Source organism: Solanum stenotomum, chromosome 11 (genome assembly GCF_019186545.1).
Source record: "Solanum stenotomum isolate F172 chromosome 11, ASM1918654v1, whole genome shotgun sequence".
Taxonomy (NCBI): domain Eukaryota; kingdom Viridiplantae; phylum Streptophyta; class Magnoliopsida; order Solanales; family Solanaceae; genus Solanum; species Solanum stenotomum.
In genome coordinates this window covers 52,349,727-52,368,466 of record NC_064292.1, presented here as the reverse complement: position 1 = coordinate 52,368,466, position 18,740 = coordinate 52,349,727, and the positions used below count along the sequence as shown (strand labels likewise).

The following is an 18,740-nucleotide window of genomic DNA, read 5'->3' as shown; positions in this document are numbered from 1 at the left end:
TTCACCTAACACTTAATCCTTTTGAAGTAGATTAGTACATGGACCAAAATAGAAAGAAAAAGAAAAACATCACCTTGCAAGATTAGGTTCCATTTAATTAAGGTACCCCACACAAAGTACCTAAAAATTTATTTGCATTGGATATTTACATGAAGTCATATTAACATAATCTAATGAGTTAATAATTATATATTACTAATAATTAACTAGTATCAAGTGAAAAAAATATATACTTACAAATATGACTTAATTATCATCGATTTGATGTAAACACCTGCATTATAGGAAAAAAACTTTTGTTTTGATGTTCGAATAGTTGAGATATTCGTATCGTAGCTCGACTATTCAAATTTACGTAAAAACTTGTTAAATTAAAAATGAAGCACACCCTGACAAAGACAACTCATAACTCTACACTCAGAAATCTCTAGAGTACTAACATTTCACGAAAAAACTTTCGAGTTTGACTAAAAATGTCTCACATTGAAAAAAATTGCTCCTTGACAAAGACAACCCATGACTCATATCTAGCATAATTCGAACCCAAAATTTGTAGTACTAACCACCCTACAACAAATTTTGAGACTCGACTAAATCTAAGTTTAATAAAAAAAATTCTCACATTCGAAATAAAACATCCCCTAACAAAGACAACTCACAGTCTATACCTAATAAAAATCAAATCCAAAATCTCTAAAGTAACTATTTACCACTCCATGACTATCCTTGCGCGGAAGAAGAGAGGGAGAGAGTAACACAACGCGGGAATTTCAAGAAAAGGTAAAAAGGAAAAAAAGATTCAATTTTTATCTCAACTCTCCTTTTATAGTACTTTGTCAAATTGTACGTGCCGGCCTCTTCCTTCTCCATTTCTCCATTAATAATAAATTTTTTTCTCTTTCTCCAAACGTGAATCCCTCTTTCTATATTCTTCTTCATCAATTTCTGTATCATTTTTTGGTTTCTGGGGGTTGTTTTTTTCTTGAAAAAAATGGCGACTTCTAGTGCTACTACTGGTAGACCATCATCTTCACATAGGTCTGAAAGGTTACCTCCTAATCATGGTTCTAATAATCATGGTTCTGGAAGAAATGGGGTTGCTAATTCTAGTGTTAATAGCCAACAACAGCAGCAGCAATCGCAAAATTTGCGTTCGAAAAATGTATCATCTAATTCAAGGCGTTCTGTTACACCCACTTCGAGAAATCGGTCTCCTCCTCAGGAGAATGATCCAGGTTTTGATTTTAGTTGTTTTAATGCTTTGATGCTTTGTTGGTTAGATTGTGTTTGTGATTTTTGAATTTTGTTGTTGTTGTTGTTGTTTCTTATATGGAAAGATTGAGCATTTTTTGTTTTTATAGAACTTTGTGGATTTTGTTTGGTTTTATAGATATTGAGGATTGAGTTGTAATAAAAAACAACGACATATCCGGTGTAATTTCATAAGTGGTGTCTGGTTCGGGGGAAGGTAGAGTGTACGCAAATGTCACCTCTACTTTGAGAGTAGAGGCGAAGTCAAGATTCAGAATTTATGGGTTCGAGATTCTAGTTGGTTAACTTAATGGGTTCTAAATTTATAATTTGTATTCAATACAGAATTTGGACCAAAGCAACTGTGTTAGGCTGGACCCACAATCAGTAAGCTAGCTCCGCTTCTGCTTGGGAGGTAGAGTGGTTATTTTCGATAGACCCGAGTTGTAATATTCTTGAATATTCAGAAATGAAGTTGGTGGTGTGACAGTTGTATCACATTTTTTTTTGAAAGAAGGGTCTTTTATGTCTGAAAAAAGGAAAAAAAAAAACAGAAAGGAGAAAAGCTAAGTTGAATTTGGGATGTGGAGTTGATTTTTTGTTTTTGTCTTATCTGCACGTTAGATTTGAAGTTTTTGAAGATAACTGTTCTCCAGCTAGATTTGGGTGATGATATGTATTTTGATTAACAAATGTTGGAAAATTTTGTAAAGTGGAGTAGTCATTTGAAGCATCATAATTCTGCTCACTTTATTGGTGCAAGTAAATGTGCTGAAAAATTTAGGGATCAATGAACCAACTGTACCTCAATCTCAAACTAGTTGGTATCGAGTATGTGAATACTCTTTTCCTGTTCTTCTCTATTGAGGGTAATACTATTGTCTGTTAAATGTTCAGCGGATGTTAAAAAAAAGTACTCCCTCTATCCCATTTTATGTGGCGCCCTTTCCTTTTTAGTCTGTCCAAAAAGAATGTCACCTTATTATAATTGGAAACAATTTAACTTCAACATTCCCCTTTTACCCTTAATGAAATGATTTACCGCCACACAAATATTCAAAAATTGTTTTAGACCATAAGTTTCAAAAGTTTTCCTTTTTTCCTTGAACACCGTGACAAGTCAAACGGTGCCACATAAAATGAGACAGAGGGAGTAGTCATTTTATCACACCTCTGATTAGGCTCTTCTACTGCACACGAAAAATTATAATAGGAGCAAGATATGGCCTTCACTCCTGAATACACACGAGGTTGACTATTTAATGTGGAGACTATTAAATGTAATTTTTAGAAGTGGAAAGCATATAGGAGGATGTCAGTTTATTGGCAAAGTTTTAGTCATCTTCTAAATTATCAAAAGAAGAATCATTTTGTTGTTTTCAGGTTCAATAAAAAGGATACACTTTACTCAGGAATGTACTTGTTAGCTGCGTAATTTTTTCCTTCCAGACAATATAGATTTGCTTATCTTCCGCTTCTAAGGTTCACCTTGTGCCCACTTTGGCGTGAGTAATAAAGGAATTTTCAGGAACTGATTAGTAGGAAAACAATGGATGATCCACAAACTCAAGTACTGTGCAGAAGAAAATCATCTTTTGCACACCTCTGAACACCCACATTAGAATATTTAGAATTATCTACATTACAACCCGCTTTTATACCATGTCACTTTTCTATTTTAGAGTTGTTATATGCAATGATGATCTCATTCAAAGTCTTTTGTGGGGATTGTAATAAGTATGCAATTGTCAGATATGATGTACTTGTTGGATATTACTTTATGCCATCATTAAATTTGGTCATTTGTCAAAATCATGCAACACATATTAAGCAAATGTAACAAAATTTCCTAGAACCTGGAAGAGTTAGAGTTGCCATCAGAGTTCGACCAAGAAATGCCCAGGAGCTTTCAGATGCTGATTATGCGGATTGCGTTGAACTGCAGCCTGAGGTGATTAACCTTTAGAGTGCATTTGCATGGCCATGTGTCTTTCACTCTATCTTTGTAATTCATAATAACTTACTAAATCAATCAAACTACTTCCTAAATTATGCAGCTCAAGAAGTTAAAGTTGAGAAAAAACAACTGGAATTCTGAGTTTTACAAGTTTGATGAAGTTTTTGCTGAAAGTGCATCACAAAAGCGCATATATGATACAGTTGCAAAGCCTGTAGTTGAGGTAAGTGGTACAATGACAACTATAATGGGTTGAACTATATATAGAAGTGTATTATGCTATCCCAGAAAGTAGCTAGTTTCATGAATTTGTTTGCACTAATGTCTATAAAATTTCTTGGTAATAATTCAGTCATGAAAGCTAGTAGCTTTTGATTATGAGTTGTGATATATTTTTATTGGAGCATTTATGTTATTTGGTTTTGTTGATGATGAGTAATAACAGATCGGCTATGAGATGTAGTTAGTTATGCATATAATTCACTTGACTTGGGAAGACACAATTTACTCTTCACTCTTGTATTCAATAATTAGGGCATTAAGTTTTACCATGATGGACATTATCTGTTGTAATAGCTTCCAGTTTCTAATCAGATCTGTGAATTTCCACTACCGATGCCCCACTAATTAACTAGGCGTTAGAAAAAAACTTATTGAAAAAAGAGAGCAAGGTGCAGCTTCGTGCAACACGAACTTGAATCATCACGTGGTTGTTAAAGCAAGCCAATCTTCATAGCCCTGGAAAGCCATCAGTTTTTCATATAGGCATTTTATTGAAACCTGCCAAGTGATAGTCATTCCTGGCCTTTTTGAGATTCCTTCTTTCTAACCACGAAAAAGATTGAGAGGGGTCCAAAAGCCCCCAAAGAACAGAAACCGAATTTCCGGTAAACATTTAGCTCAAGCACTTGCTTTCTCTGACTTTCCATGAGACACATCCCTTCCCCAAGTCAGACATCAATATCATGCTGCTGATCTGTGAGAAGTGCTCTTGCTACTTTCTTTTTGCTTACTAATATTTTGTCACTATTATTAACTTATATAGACTCTATTTTGAAGTTACTTGAGGTTGATTGATAATAGTCAGAGTTGAATGGTATTTATGTTCAGCTAGAAAAGAATGTGGAAAAATTCTAAAGATTGTTCAGTTTAGTTAATTGTCGAAGTGATTTGCATCTGTTAAAGTTTATGTCATCTTAATACATGTCAAAGTGATCAATTAAAGGTGTATTAGATACTAATGTTGTGAACTAATGTTGGTGAAAAATATGCTACATTCCTCGATCCCAATATCAAGGAGCAGTAAAACATGATATTAGCAGGGTTTATGTGGCTCTCTATTTGAATAAAACCTACAGAACCTTTATTTATGCAATACAACTATGGATCTCTTCCTTTTTTTTTTTTCCAATTTACATTTTAAGGAAACAAAGTCGTTGTTGGATTTTGTGGCTAACTATTTTTATGTGTTTAATCTGCAAAAAAAAAATTGATTGATTTTGCAGAGCGTGTTGAATGGGTATAATGGGACAGTTATGGCTTATGGTCAAACAGGTACTGGCAAGACTTATACAGTTGGTAGATTGGGTAAAGATGATGTATCAGAGCGTGGCATCATGGTTAGAGCTTTGGAGGACATTATTGTCAATACAACCCCCTCATCTGATAGTGTGGAAATGTCCTTTTTACAGGTATTCATATGGGTTAACATGATGAAATCTGTTTGTATAAGTATCCATTTTGCGTCTTATGTAGTAGACCATACATTTAAACTTATGAAATACAGACATGCAAATTGTTGTATCCATGCACACTGAGAGCAAAGGCAAAGAAAAATGCAAGAATGTGGAACTTTAATGCTGTTTGCAGGTTTTGTTGAGCAGTTCGCATTTAGAAAATTTAACACAATGCTTATTCATTTGGCATAAATTTTGTTGAATAACTTGAAGTTTTAACTGCTAATCTCATACATTCAAAACTGTTGGTGAATTAGTGATGTTTCTATTGGCTTCTTGACATCCCCGATTTCCTCTTAGAGGCAATTCTCCTACTACTGCCCTACTCTAGTGAAAGGTGGTCTGACCTTGGCCAGAAACTTCTCTGTTATGGATAGATTTACAACCTTACATTACAATTGTTCAATTGGATGTTCCATGCGCAATGTCATCTAGTCCTTCCTAATTCTGTCATTAGGATGTAGCCATTGCATCTGATCAGGAAAAGGGAAATATGTAGGGGAAGTGAACGACATGTGGATTTCCCTTAACAACACAATGCTTGTGTAAAGTCCTCTTATTCTTTTGAGTCGGTTAAGGCTTACACATAGATCTACAAAACAAGTTCATGTGATAGGATTATCTTGAAATTTTGCTACTCGTATATAATATTGTTACCTTTCTCAAGAAAAAGCATTATCTTGAAATTATTCTTCACTGAGCAGATACTTCTCCCGTAAGGAGGCGTGAGAGGTTTGATATAACTGGAGTTAGGACAGGTTGATGTAGGTCGAAGAAGAACTAGGGGTAGGTTACTCAACTCCAACTTACTGAGGACATGACCCTAGATAGGAAGGTATGAAGGTCAAGGATTAAAGTAGACGGATAGTAGTTAGCCGAGTGTTGTCATACTTTATGTGGGAGAGGCAGGGGGCTAGCCTCATACCCTCCCCTTCTATTAGTAGTAGTAGTTAGTGATTGCTTAGTTTCTTATTCTTCAATGCGTGGTACTATCTGTTGTTTCATTTGCTTTGTATTTTGCTATTTTTCTATCGTATTTCTCTTTTTCAAAAACTTCTCTTTGAGTCGAAGGTCTATCAGAAACAATCTCTCTACCCCAAGGTAGGGATAAGGTTTGTGTACATCCTACCCTCGCCGGACCCCACTACACAGGTTATATTGTTGTCCATGCTAAGTTCTGTTGGGAATTAAAGATTTAATGATATCATTCTTGTTGCTGGACCTGTTGATGATGGTCCAGGCTGAAATAAGTTGTAATTTTGTCAGTCCTTATCCTAATAAATATCACTTGAAGCACGAGCTAGCTTTTGGGGCTTAGTTAGTCTCAAGGTCATTTACATGATATTAGAGCCAGTTCCTTCCTTGTTTGGGTCCCAATGTTATATTGTCCACACTCCAGTTGGGCCTTGGCATGAAAGGGGGTGTTAGAGTCCCACATTGATTGGGGAATGGACTAATGGTCTATTTATATGGACTCGAGCAATCTTCCCTTTAGGAGCTACCTTTTGGGTTGAGTTAGGCACAAGGTTCATATGCTTACACTTCTCAACTGTGTAGCTTGATGACTGATGACCAATCCTAGCTTTTGAGGTTCAATATTTATTTGTTAGTTGCTATGGAGACTGTAATATCTTTGAGTTTCACTGCTAGTTACTAACATTTGTAATTTATGCAACAGTTGTACATGGAGTCTATCCAAGATTTGCTTGCTCCTGAAAAGATAAACATTCCAATTGTTGAAGATGCTAAGACTGGAGAAGTATCTGTCCCTGGTGCTACAGTGGTTAAGATTCAGGATCTTGACCATTTCTTGCAACTACTGCAAATTGGAGAAGCCAACCGTCTTGCAGCAAATACTAAGTTAAATACCGAATCATCACGTAGCCATGCAATTCTTATGGTATAAATTAAAATTTCCTTAGCTATTCTCTCATGGAAAAAAAGTTGAGGATACACAACTATATTTTGGACGTTCTCCTGTTCCTACTCATGCATTTAGGATCTTAAAGAGTTAAGCATCCTTCATAATAGAAGGTTCCAGATTTAGGAGCCACCTAAAAAATGTACAAGCTCAGCTACTTCCTCTATACCATTTTCTTTGCACCAAAACAATATAGAGAAACAATGCAGTTCCATTTCTCATGAATGGACTTAATATTATCTTCAAAGCATCTACCATTTTTCTCCTTCCATACTACCCACCAAATGCAGGAAGGTATTATCCTCCACCACTTTTTTCTGATTCTTGCCACCCCCTTTTCTAATCCAGCAGCTCATCAGTATGTTCAGGCATTGACCACTTGTTCTCTGTGAGACTAAAGAACAAGTTTCAGAGTTGAGTTGTAAATTTGCAATGCAGGAAAGGATGATTGTTGGTTTCACTGGTTTCCTTGCACAAAAAACACCTAGAACTGTAGGGTTGAGTTAGGTTCAATGTCCATTTTCTTTACATGGTATAAGAGTTAGACCGATTCCTATTTTTGGTTTATGCAAAGTTGGATTCACACATTCTTTTGTCCGTGTCTGGGAGCGTCTAGCCCTGGCTGTGTTGGAGGGTGTGATAGTGTCTGATATTGGTGAAGGAATGCAATGTTGTCTCCGTTACATGGTCTCAGGCAACTTTTACTTCATAAGCTAATTTTGTGATTAAGTTAGAACTAGTTTCGATTTCCTTACATAGTATTAGAGACAAGCGCATTCTTGTTCTTGGTTTGTCCAGTGCTGGACTCGTGTGTTATTTTTCCACACTCCAATCTTGTCCTGGTATCTCGGAGGTTGTTAGAGTGTCCCATATTGGTCACGGAATGTGCGTGGCATAGTTTACTGAACTGTAGCATGCTTTTAAAAAGATGAGAAATCTATACAAGGCAGGTAGCTTGTCTATTAATTTGTTCTTATTTCTCCTTCTTTTTACAGGTTAACATCCGTAAATCTGTTAAAAATGATGAAGAAACCGGCTCATCTTTACAAGAGAAAGACAGCAAAACTGATAGACATGGCAATCAGATGCCTCTTGTTCGTAAAAGCAAGCTACTAATAGTTGATCTTGCAGGATCAGAGCGAATAGACAAATCTGGTTTGTTATTATTTCACACTAACCAGTTCTTTTTGGTTTCTTATTTGACATCTTCACACATAGGTTGTTTCTGGGAGGTAGGGATATTGTGGTAATGTGGTGATGGAAGCATGCAATACATGTTCATATGTCTCTTACTTTTATTTGGTTCATTCTCCAGATTAATAAACAAACATATTTGACTGTCTTGCAGGGAGTGAAGGTCGCTTGTTGGAAGAGGCAAAGTTTATTAATCTGTCTCTTACTTCTCTGGGAAAATGTATAAACGCATTGGCTGAGAACAGTCCTCATATACCTACAAGAGATTCTAAACTAACACGACTTCTTCGTGATTCATTTGGAGGTTATTCAAAGTTTTCTCTCATTTAATTTAGCTATATTTTTATTGTTCTTAATTTAGCTAATTTAGATCTCAAAAATTTGCCCATCACCCTGCATAGGTTGTTTGAGAGTAAGTGTGCTTTTATTCCTTGAACTTTCCCTGTTATGTGTGATTTTGGAAGTAAGTGTGTTCTTATGCCCTGTTCTTTCACTCTAATGTGTGACTTTTTGTACACGAACTACTTGTCCTCTCAGTCCAAGGAGTTATTTCTGGCTTTTCACTACTATACACTTTCTTAACTCTTTAATTGACCGTCATTTGCTACATGCAGTATAGATATTAGTGAGAAGTATCCTGGCCCAAGGATTCTGCTCTGAACACTCTGTTCAAAAATCTATTATTTAGCCTCCCAAATAGATTTTTTTATTGTGACCTCAAATAATTACCCTACAGCCACCATGGGAGACCAGGGTTCAATTTGCAATACAGTAAAAAAAAACACTAATTAATTTCTTTAGAATTACATAAGCCTTGGTGTGTAGAGTTAGTCAGTACTTGTGTTGGTGGGAGATAGACACTGCGATTACAAAAAGAACCCTACATCCACCACTACCTGTCACTTATTGATTTCTTCAGTTAACATCCACGTTCGCAACAATACATGGTCCTTGTGAAGTCATAAAGATGATAATAAAGTTGATAATAAAGTTGATTCAACTTTCAAGCTAAAGCTCGGTAAAATGAATATCTATGTGGGGTAGCATATGAGAAAGAATGATTCTTCTATGCTGAATGAAATTCATTGTAGTGGCTATGGAACAGAAAAGCTTTGTAGAGAAATGGGCTGTGGGATTTTTAGATTGTATGTTGTATGTTGTATGTGAAAAGATTCTAGGAGCTACTGCTGATAAGCTGTGATTAACATCTGTTCCGTCCTTTCCTCAAAACTAAAATAATCTGAATCTATTTCTCTAGACACGTGTCTAATTATGACTTGACTATTGACTATGTCATTACTGGTTGCACATCATGTTCGGTTGTGATCATTTCCATGGTGTGTATCTATGTTATATTTGACACCGTAGGGTGTAAGTTTGTATCACGTGAATGCAATTCTTGTCTTTATTGGTATTTTCTTATTAATATAAGGTAATGAAACAGGTTCTGCACGAACTTCCCTCATAATAACCGTTGGACCATCTTCTCGTCATTATTCAGAGACCACAAGCACAATAATGTTTGGACAAAGGGTGAGATTTGTATTCTTTTATTACATCTGGCAGTTTGTTTGTAGTCCTTTAGCCTCTCTCAAGTGTCAACTGTCTTCAGTTTTCCTACTGAATTATACTTGAGCAATCTGTCATCTCTTTTAATCTGATTCCGCAAAAACTCATGATTTAGACTTCCCTTTGTTTTTTCCATCTAATAGTAGTTTCGACAAGCCGTATCTCTCATATCTAAGGAGTGTTGCCATTTGGTCTAACTTGCTTTTAAAACCAGAGAAAAATAATTAGTACTTCCAGTGGTGGATAAAAATTCTTATCCCGACACAAGAGATTCAGCCAACTTGATTCTTGTCTATCTTTTAAATGCTTAAGCTCTCTTTTATCTATACCATGCCGCATATGTCAGAGAAAGAAGTAGTTTTGATAAGTGAAAACATAATTTACTATGCAACATATCTTTTTCTGCTTATCATAAGAACTGATCTACAGAGAGCCTTCCTATAAGAAGCTAAACACTTATGAAAGCGAAATATAATCTTTTAATAGCTTTTCTTGCCAAAAAATTACATTGGCTGCTTTTTCATTCCTTGCTAACCATGACATGACAGACCACATCTCTGCCAATTTATGACCCAAAAATTGTGCGTTTCTGCTGGTATATTATATCTGGATATGTGCTGTTTTATAGTTAGACACTTTAAAGCTTTCATGCCACATGAGCTAGAATTAATTGTTCTATACAGGCCATGAAAATAGTTAACACGGTGAAGTTGAGAGAAGAATTTGATTACGAGAACTTGTGCCGGAAGCTAGAGACTCAAGTGGAGCACCTCACCGTGGAGGTTGATAGGCAACAAAAGTTTAGGGCAAATGACCGAATGGCTATGGAAAAAAAACTAAGAGAGTGTCAAAAGTCATTTACTGAAGCAGAAAGAAGTATAGTTGCCAGGTCTGAGGTAACTTTTTGGCCTCTTTTTCTATCTATTGGGATAGAATATCTATCATCTTCGTTCTCTGAGGTTGAGCTTACTAAACAAAGGAATCCTTATAGCATCTTGTCCTTCCATATTTCATCTCATTCTGGTGGGGCAGTGAACTGACTTCCATGCTTTGAAATTCCCTGCATGCGTTATTTCATCTGCAGTTTCTAGAGAAAGAAAATAGTCGCCTGGAGTCAGATATGGAAAATCTGTTGAAGGAGTTGAGTCGCCAGAAGCAACTGATCAATTCGATGAAGAATGATAATTTGAAACTAGAATCAGATTTGAAGAGTAACAAGGTACATGGGCAGGATGGCTTCTCTTTTAAAAAATGTTTTACTAATAATGAGCATCTAGTCCTAATCTCTACAAACTTTGAACTTTCTCAAATCAGTGACTAAAGCTCCTAAATATGTCTCGTGTAATTTCAGCTTCTGGAAAAGGAGAATGGTCGTTTGAAATTGGAGTTGGAAAACGTACTGAAAGATTTCAACCAAGACAAAAATCATAACAATTTGTTGCAGGATGAGGTTGCACGCCTACAAATGAGCTTAAAGCATTGCAAGGTATCTAGGGTTGATCAATTATGTTCATTAGCATACTTCTGAAATTAGATTTAAAGCTGTGGTAGTGAGTTGAGCTATGTATTTTCAGATGCATTTATGATAGATATCCTAAGTCCTGTGTAGACTCATCTCAGTAAAGAAGAACTGAGACTGCTTGGTGATTTTCTGATGTCCAGAGGTCTAGCTATTGAAAGTTATATAGAGCTATTTCTTTATCCTTTTATGTATTCTCGTCTCCCTATTCTTCTACTAAATTGTTGGACTTAGCAATTAAGTTACATATGTACCTACATGATAGTGTATGTATTACTGTTCAACATTGGATAAATGTAATGTTTACAACTTTACATTGTACAGAGTTGTTATATATAAGTCACCTGTGAGAAATGTGTCTTTTCTGAAAGCCTCAGGCTAAAAGACAGCTTAAAAGTAACAAGGTTCTGAAAGAAAGACAATCCTTGAGAGGTAGGTTAAAATGATTAGTCTTTTTTATCTGAAATCATGCAAGCAACAAGGGAGGTTTTAGGCAACTCACTCGTTTCGAGATGGGTTTCCTTGCAGATGTGTCCACTTGTTTTCCTATTCAAGTTCTGGTTCAAATTTTGTAAAGTTCAGATTATTATTGCCACTACTTAGCATGCACCAGTTAAAAGGTTAAATGGTTCATTTTTCTTAACTTAAGATGAGTTAGGTTCTTTGAAATGTGCTTGTGGAAATTGTAAGTATTTCTTGATGTGATGTTTTGAAGAAGTTGGCAATTTGAACCTTTAATATGCTTTGTGGTTATGATTTTGAGCTTATTTAGTAGCTCCGCATCTAGTTTTCTGTCATAAACTGGACATCTTTTCATTGGGCCAGCTGTGGCACTAATCTTGTTGTTTTGGTGTTTGTAGCAACAACAAACTGAGAATTCATCATATCAGAAAGTACTTGCCGAGAACACCCAAATGTATGAGAAGAAGATAACTGATCTGATGAAGCAATTACAAGATGAGCATGCTCGCTCTGAAAGTGCTGAACAACAATTAGAACTGATGAAGGAGCAGTCAACTGTCCTTCAGGAATTAATGGAGGTTGATCTTTTATGCCGGAATGCTCTATTTTCTTTTTAAGACTTCAACTTGCACTTATCATTTCTGAATTCATAGCTCCTACTATGCTTAATTTGACAGGTTATCTTAGCCAGAAAATACAACTTACAATGTACTAAAGTTGTTAAAAGCCTATAATTAATCTGTGGAATGAAGTTAATCTAATTTTCTGTTCTTGTCATGCTGAAATTAATCAAGAGCCCAATTTAGTTTCTATTTGTTCTAGGTTGCTATGGGAAAGTATCTAATTTTGTTTTTTTCTGTCCCTAAAAGCACCATCAGAAGGAAGCATCTTTATATCAGAAGGAACTTGCAGATACTACTCTGATGTATGAAGAGAAAATAGCACAATTAGAACAACAGCTAAAAGATGAGCATGCTCGTGTTGAAAATGCAAAGGAACAACTACATGCAATTGAAGAACAATTTACAGATCATGAAACCTCAACGAAGGTAAAGCTGAATAACCATCCAACCTCTGTACTATGATTTTATATAGGATGATGATTTGCACTCTTATTCAGTTGACGTAGTTGACTAAGCCCATTTGGTTTTATAATGATTAAGATGTTTGCTCTAAATACACATCTATATTAAGATATTGCATCTAGGATTTGAACAATAAATAATTAAGACTGTGTGCTCTTTTTAAAAATAAAATAAAATTGAAACTTCTAACTGTAATTAAGACAGCTTGTTCTCAACATCTCAATGTATAAATAAATATCTAAAGGGGATCAATATAACTTGACATGGTATTAAGTAGACAAGACTGTGTTCATTCACACCGTCACGGTGTCACCCTTCATCAACACTTTACAAGCTAGTCAGGATAAATCTAACAAGAGAATGTTGAAGGCATACTAAAATGAACAAGAACTTATGGTTTTAATTGAGGGGGAAAAAGAAGAACAAAAGAAGGATTGGACATCTATTACTTATATTAGGCAATGCATATGTTCCACTAGTAATCACTACTGAGAATGCATATTCTTGTATATATTCCAGATCATGTAATATGTCGTGGCACAAGTGTCATTCCTGCATGTTTGTATCAGTGTCGGATACATCATTTTGACTGTCTGTGTTAATAGGATGGAAGATGAAATTGAAAAATGCCAAAATGGTATGGCAGTTGATGGAGAAAAGGTCACTATAGCTGTTGGGGTTGAATGTTATGGACAGCAGCTAAACTTTCAATGATGCCAGATCTGGTTGCAGAAATCTGTCTAATCCGTTACCAGTGGTGCTTGTGCCAGGGAGATTTAGGTATTAGGAGCCTCCTACTTCACCTAAGGAAGTGTGAGTTCTTAGAGAGATATTCTGTGAACCCATAATCAGTCTGGTAGGTTGCATGCTTTATCAGTCTTCTGTTTGAATTTATGCCCGATACATTTACAGTGGAAGCTTTATTTTTCTAAGAAGATAAATGGAAATTTATTGCGAGAGGAAGAAAGTTATACACATGATGTTCATTGACCTAGAGAAGGCATATGATAAAATACCAAGAAAGGTACTTTGGTGGATGTTGGAGAAGTAAGGAATTTATGTTAAATATATATAAATGTCATAAAGGACATGTCTGAAGGAACCTTCACTAGCGTACAAACAGTAGGAGATACAAAGGATTTAACTGTAACTGTGGGCTTACCCCAAGGATCGGCATTGACTACTTATTTACCCCAGTTATGGATGAGCTAGCCAACACAATGCTAGATGAGGTCAACGTTTTAGGATAAGTAGAACTAGGAGTGAATATATGCACTATGAGTTTTGACAGCATACGAATAGTGAAGTTGAGGTGAAATTAGATGGGATTGTGGTGCCTAACTGCAAACAATTCAGATATCTAGGCCCATTGTACTAGGAGAATGGAATGATAGATAAAGATGCTATACATGGAACCAAAGTCGAATGGTTGAAACAGAGAAGAGTTGCCGTGGTGTTATGTGATAGAATGATACCTACCAAAGTGAAATGTAAGTTCTATGAAATAGTTATATGACGATTGATATACATGAGAGCGAATGTTGGGCTTCTAAAGTAGTAAGTACAACATGTCCACAAGATGAGTGTCCCAAAGATGCAAATGCTAAGATGGATGTGCAACCATACTAGTCTAGACAAGATTAAAAATAAGCTTGATGCAAGTAACACAGAGTGAGGATAAGATGAGAGGTCGCTTGAGATGGTTTGATCATGTCTTACGTCGACTTTTAGATGCTCCGGTTTGTAGATGAGAGTAATGGTGTTTGTAAAGAAATAGACCTTGGGCTTAACTAAACCACAAAATCTAGCTTTGGACATAAGGATTGTACAAGACCATATAAGGAGACAAACAACATATCCTTCAATTAATGTGGGACACTAACACCCCACTCCCCCCCTCCCAGCACTCCCAGGCATGGCAATTAGAGTATGGATGACATGCTTTCTAGGAGGTTTTTAGCCCTATTAGAGATTCTTATGTCAATAGGAAATATAGGAGAACTTCTTGAACTTTCATTTTATTTTCATTTTGTATAGTGTTGGCTTGAGATGAATATAAATGGGGAATATGGTTATTGACAATTCATATAGTTGACGCTGAGGAGTAGTTGTTGTTATAACAGTTTTGGCTTTAATTGTCTAGGTTAAAGTTCTTTTCAGCCTCAATTGTTATTTCTTTTCCTGATTGTAGATTCAGAGGGAAAAAGAGTCAGATGCACTTAGATCCAAATTGGAAGAAATGCATCACCTGTATGAGCCAACTGTGAAGGAACTTCAAGCATTAAAAACAGAATATCAGGTTCTACTATCAGAAAAGGTATGTAAAGCACTTTAACGTTTGTCCCCTCAAGGTTATCATTATTGTTAAATTCACTTAAATTATCTTGCCATGCCCATGTTCCTTACCAACCCTCCTGCAAAAGAAAAGAAAAGGTGAAAAAGAAAACAGCAAAAATAGGAAAAATGTGCATTCTACTCATAAGCAAAAAAACATAATTTATGTTAGTGGAAAATTTACTGATAATAATCTTTGCTTCCTCAACATGATCCCTTAGAGAGAATTGCATGACGAGCTTCACAATGTGAGGCAAACACTTCTAATTGAGGAAAAGCAAAGGAAAGCTGCTGAAAATGAGCTGTTTAATATAAAGAAGCTTGTGCCTGAGAGTGAAGATGGCTTTGAGGTAAGTCCTGTCTTGGGGTTCTTATGTCTACTATATCCCGGATTAGAGTTAACATCTGATACTTACAGGAGAAGAAGTCATATATGAAGCAATATACACCCAGTAGATCATTCAATATGCACAGATCAACTGAATCAAGAGAAAGGATTTTTGCCCATCAGAACACCATGTCAAAGATAATTGAAGAAGGTAAAACTCTTCAAATGCTTAAGTCAGGTCACAGTCTTGTTATATAATAGCATAATCAGAGCTATTTATTTCAATTTATCTTTTGGATTCTTTAAATTAACTAGGTTCAATGACTTTGCAATTCAGTTGGTGTCCAGAAGATAATCTCTTTGTTGTCATCAGTTGATTTGGACGTCCAGATTCATGCTGTGAAGGTGGTAGCCAATCTTGCAGCTGAAGGTCTGTATAACTAACTGTTGAGTGATATTTAAGTGTCAAAACAATGGTATGTTTGTCAATACTACTAAACAGAATAGCTTGATAGAAATCTTTATTTGGAATGGTAACTGAAAATGATGGTTCTTTGGCTACCCAGATAAACTGAATTACCTATTTGGACTTGCAAAAAGCCATGACATTAGAGTTAAGGCATAAAGTTTATGTTGCAAAGTAAAATATCTTTCCTAAACCTTAAAACATATTAAATGATATGTGCTCATTTGAGGTGAATGACATTAGGTTACTTCTCTGGTTTTTAGGTAGGATTTTTGTGCTTAATGTTATGCGACAACTGTGAATAGGCTAGTAATAGTCTCTTCTTTTTGCTACTTGGAGAAATTTAGGAAAATCTGTGCTTGCTTTGCTTTCTTGGGCTCTTAGCTTCTTAATTGATCATTCATAAACCAGTCAGATCTGTTTGCTTTTAATCGTCAAGACCTTCTAATTTCAACATATCTTTTATGCAAACTGTGCGCAGAAGAGGAAGCTAATCAATTAGAATTGAGATTGAAGAGAGGTGCATGAGAGATTTTTTAGTCCACCATTATATCTCTGTGTACTCTTCCATTCCCACTAGGTCCATAATCTGATTCAACTCCACAAGACTGACATGGACAAGTTATTGTCATTTCAGTTATGAAAAAAAAATCAACAGATAATATTCAGAGGAAAAACCTGAGTCTTTTTTTTTGCTTATTTCAGACAGCAATCAGGAAAAGATTGTGCAAGAAGGTGGTTTAGATGCACTTCTTATGCTGCTACAATCATCCCAAAATGCAACTATACTCAGAGTGGCTTCTGGAGCTATTGCCAATTTGGCAATGAATGGTACTTGTGAATCTTTTCTTCATTACATTCTCAGTTTTTGAAATCTTGTGCATATATGGTAGAACATTCAAGTGATAGTAATCTTGTGCATCAATCTGTTTATAATATTTCAGATTTTTTTAAATAGGTAACATATATTATATATACAAATAAAGGTTATACAAAGACTGTATAATCATCCATATTATGAATATAATTTTTCAGATTAAAGGTGTTAACATCAGAATAATTGCAAAAGCAAAGTTTGGCTATTATCCAGTCGGCTCGATGTTTTAACCCTCTTAAATTTCTTTCTCGTTTCACATGAATCTGTTATTAAGGGCTGATCTATCAAATTCACTTGCGTTTTACTGAAATTTTTCAAATTTTAACCTGTTCAGAAATGAATCAAGGATTAATATCAAGTAAAGGAGGTGCTCAACTTTTAGCCAATACAGCTGTCAAAACTGAAGACGCCCAAACTCTTCGAATGGTAGCAGGAGCAATTGCAAATTTGTGTGGAAATGGTAAGTTTAGGTCATTATCTGGATGGCAGTAGATTGCATTATGTTTCCTACGCTTTCTACTTTCATGTGCATTGTTGAATTGACTAGTGTGAATTGTTTGCTACACATTATCTTCTTCAACTCCATGTTGACATTGCCTTTTGTATTTTACAAAATTTAAGGAACATTATGTTTCACTGATCCTCTGAGGCTGGATGGTTTATTCTTTTATGTTGAACATTGATAAGGATCTATGTCATGGCAGAAAAGTTACATGCTACATTGAGGGAAGATGGAGCTGTCAAAGCATTGTTAGAAATGGCTAGATCTGGAAATATTGAAGTCATTGCACAGGTTGCCAGAGGATTGGCTAACTTTGCTAAGTGTGAATCGCGCGGAACAATTCAAGGTTTGTGTGGTTCAGACATGGATGTAATTACTGTTTTTCCTGTGAGCAAAAACTTGACTAGTATTACTTTTTCCAGGACATCGGAAAGGCCGTTCTACTCTTATGGAAGATGGTGTACTGAGATGGTTGACAACCAACTCTAACAGTGCTTCTTCTTCCACTAGGCGCCACATTGAACTTGCTCTCTGTCATTTGGCACAAAATGGTTAGCTACTTGTCCAAACCTATTTCTTGTTATAGCTGTTCTTGTGATTTTAGGAAACCTATTGGAGTATTATGCACATGTATATACAGTTTTTATGATATAGCTAAAAACAGCTAAACCTTCTGGCGTAGTCGTATACCTTGGCCTTGGCAAGTGCTAGTCTACTCTGGGGATCTAATGCCCCCTGCCTCAAAAATCTATATATGAAATTCTTCACAATACTATCAAAGTAAAGATATCTATTAATAGTGATGCATCTTCTTATGGCTATGGCAGAGGGTAATGCTAGAGATTTCGTGTCAAGTGGAGCGTTGGATGAAATTGTACGAATATCAAACGAATCTTCACGAGAGGATATTCGCAATTTGGCTAAGAAGACATTAAAGTTGAGCTCTACATTTCAAGCTCAAATAAGAGCATAGTGAATACAATACTTCACCAATATAATGAAATCCCAGTTTTTTGAGTCTACAGAAGTAGGGCATTATGAAGTAGCCTCTTTTACTAACATGTATTTACAACAATCCTGTAAGTAGCCCAACAAAATGTAACTAAGATGCTTTATGATAAATGTTTTTGTAAATTATATACCATTCTTATACATATGCATCGTAATTTATCAACATTTCAATAACTAGTAGGTCGATGGAAAAAAAGAAATATTCGTTGATCCAGGATTTGAACATGAATCCGAGGCGTAGTTTTCACAATCCATTTGATTTGCAGAGTATAAAATGTATTATTTTCTTAGTGAACTTTCAATATATGCAAGATAGTAGCAAAAGCAAATTTGTTGGAATGAATCAATAAGTTATGATCTACATCTCCCCATGATTCATACTGACTAATAGAAAAGATCGTCCTTCAGTTGAATCTTCTGTATTAATTCCACTCAAAACTCTTTAAAAATGCCATTAGGTGTGCGTTGAATCTTCCAGAAAAGTATATTTTAAAAGATCAATATAACTCACAACTACTAGTTCTCATG

General features: G+C 35.6%; 1 protein-coding gene across 2 annotated transcripts; it reads left to right on the top strand.

The window, feature by feature from the left end:
- Positions 1-842: 842 nt before the first annotated feature.
- On the top strand, positions 843-18,382 carry LOC125843517 (kinesin-like protein KIN-UC). 2 transcript variants are annotated; one of them, XM_049522627.1, is made up of 22 exons: positions 843-1,235; positions 3,105-3,202; positions 3,309-3,431; positions 4,714-4,899; positions 6,623-6,844; positions 7,861-8,020; positions 8,214-8,363; positions 9,504-9,592; positions 10,312-10,524; positions 10,713-10,847; positions 10,980-11,114; positions 12,008-12,187; positions 12,479-12,658; positions 14,886-15,011; positions 15,250-15,378; positions 15,447-15,567; positions 15,694-15,786; positions 16,528-16,653; positions 17,034-17,159; positions 17,404-17,547; positions 17,624-17,752; positions 18,029-18,382. In XM_049522627.1, the coding sequence occupies exons 1-22, from the start codon at positions 992-994 to the stop codon at positions 18,172-18,174; spliced, it is 3,255 nt and encodes a 1,084-aa protein (XP_049378584.1). In that variant the 5' UTR covers positions 843-991; the 3' UTR covers positions 18,175-18,382. The 2 variants fall into 2 exon arrangements, with proteins under 2 accessions (XP_049378584.1, XP_049378585.1); XM_049522628.1 differs by lacking the exons at positions 843-1,235; positions 3,105-3,202 and having other exon boundaries at positions 3,311-3,431; positions 4,763-4,899.
- Positions 18,383-18,740: the final 358 nt, after the last annotated feature.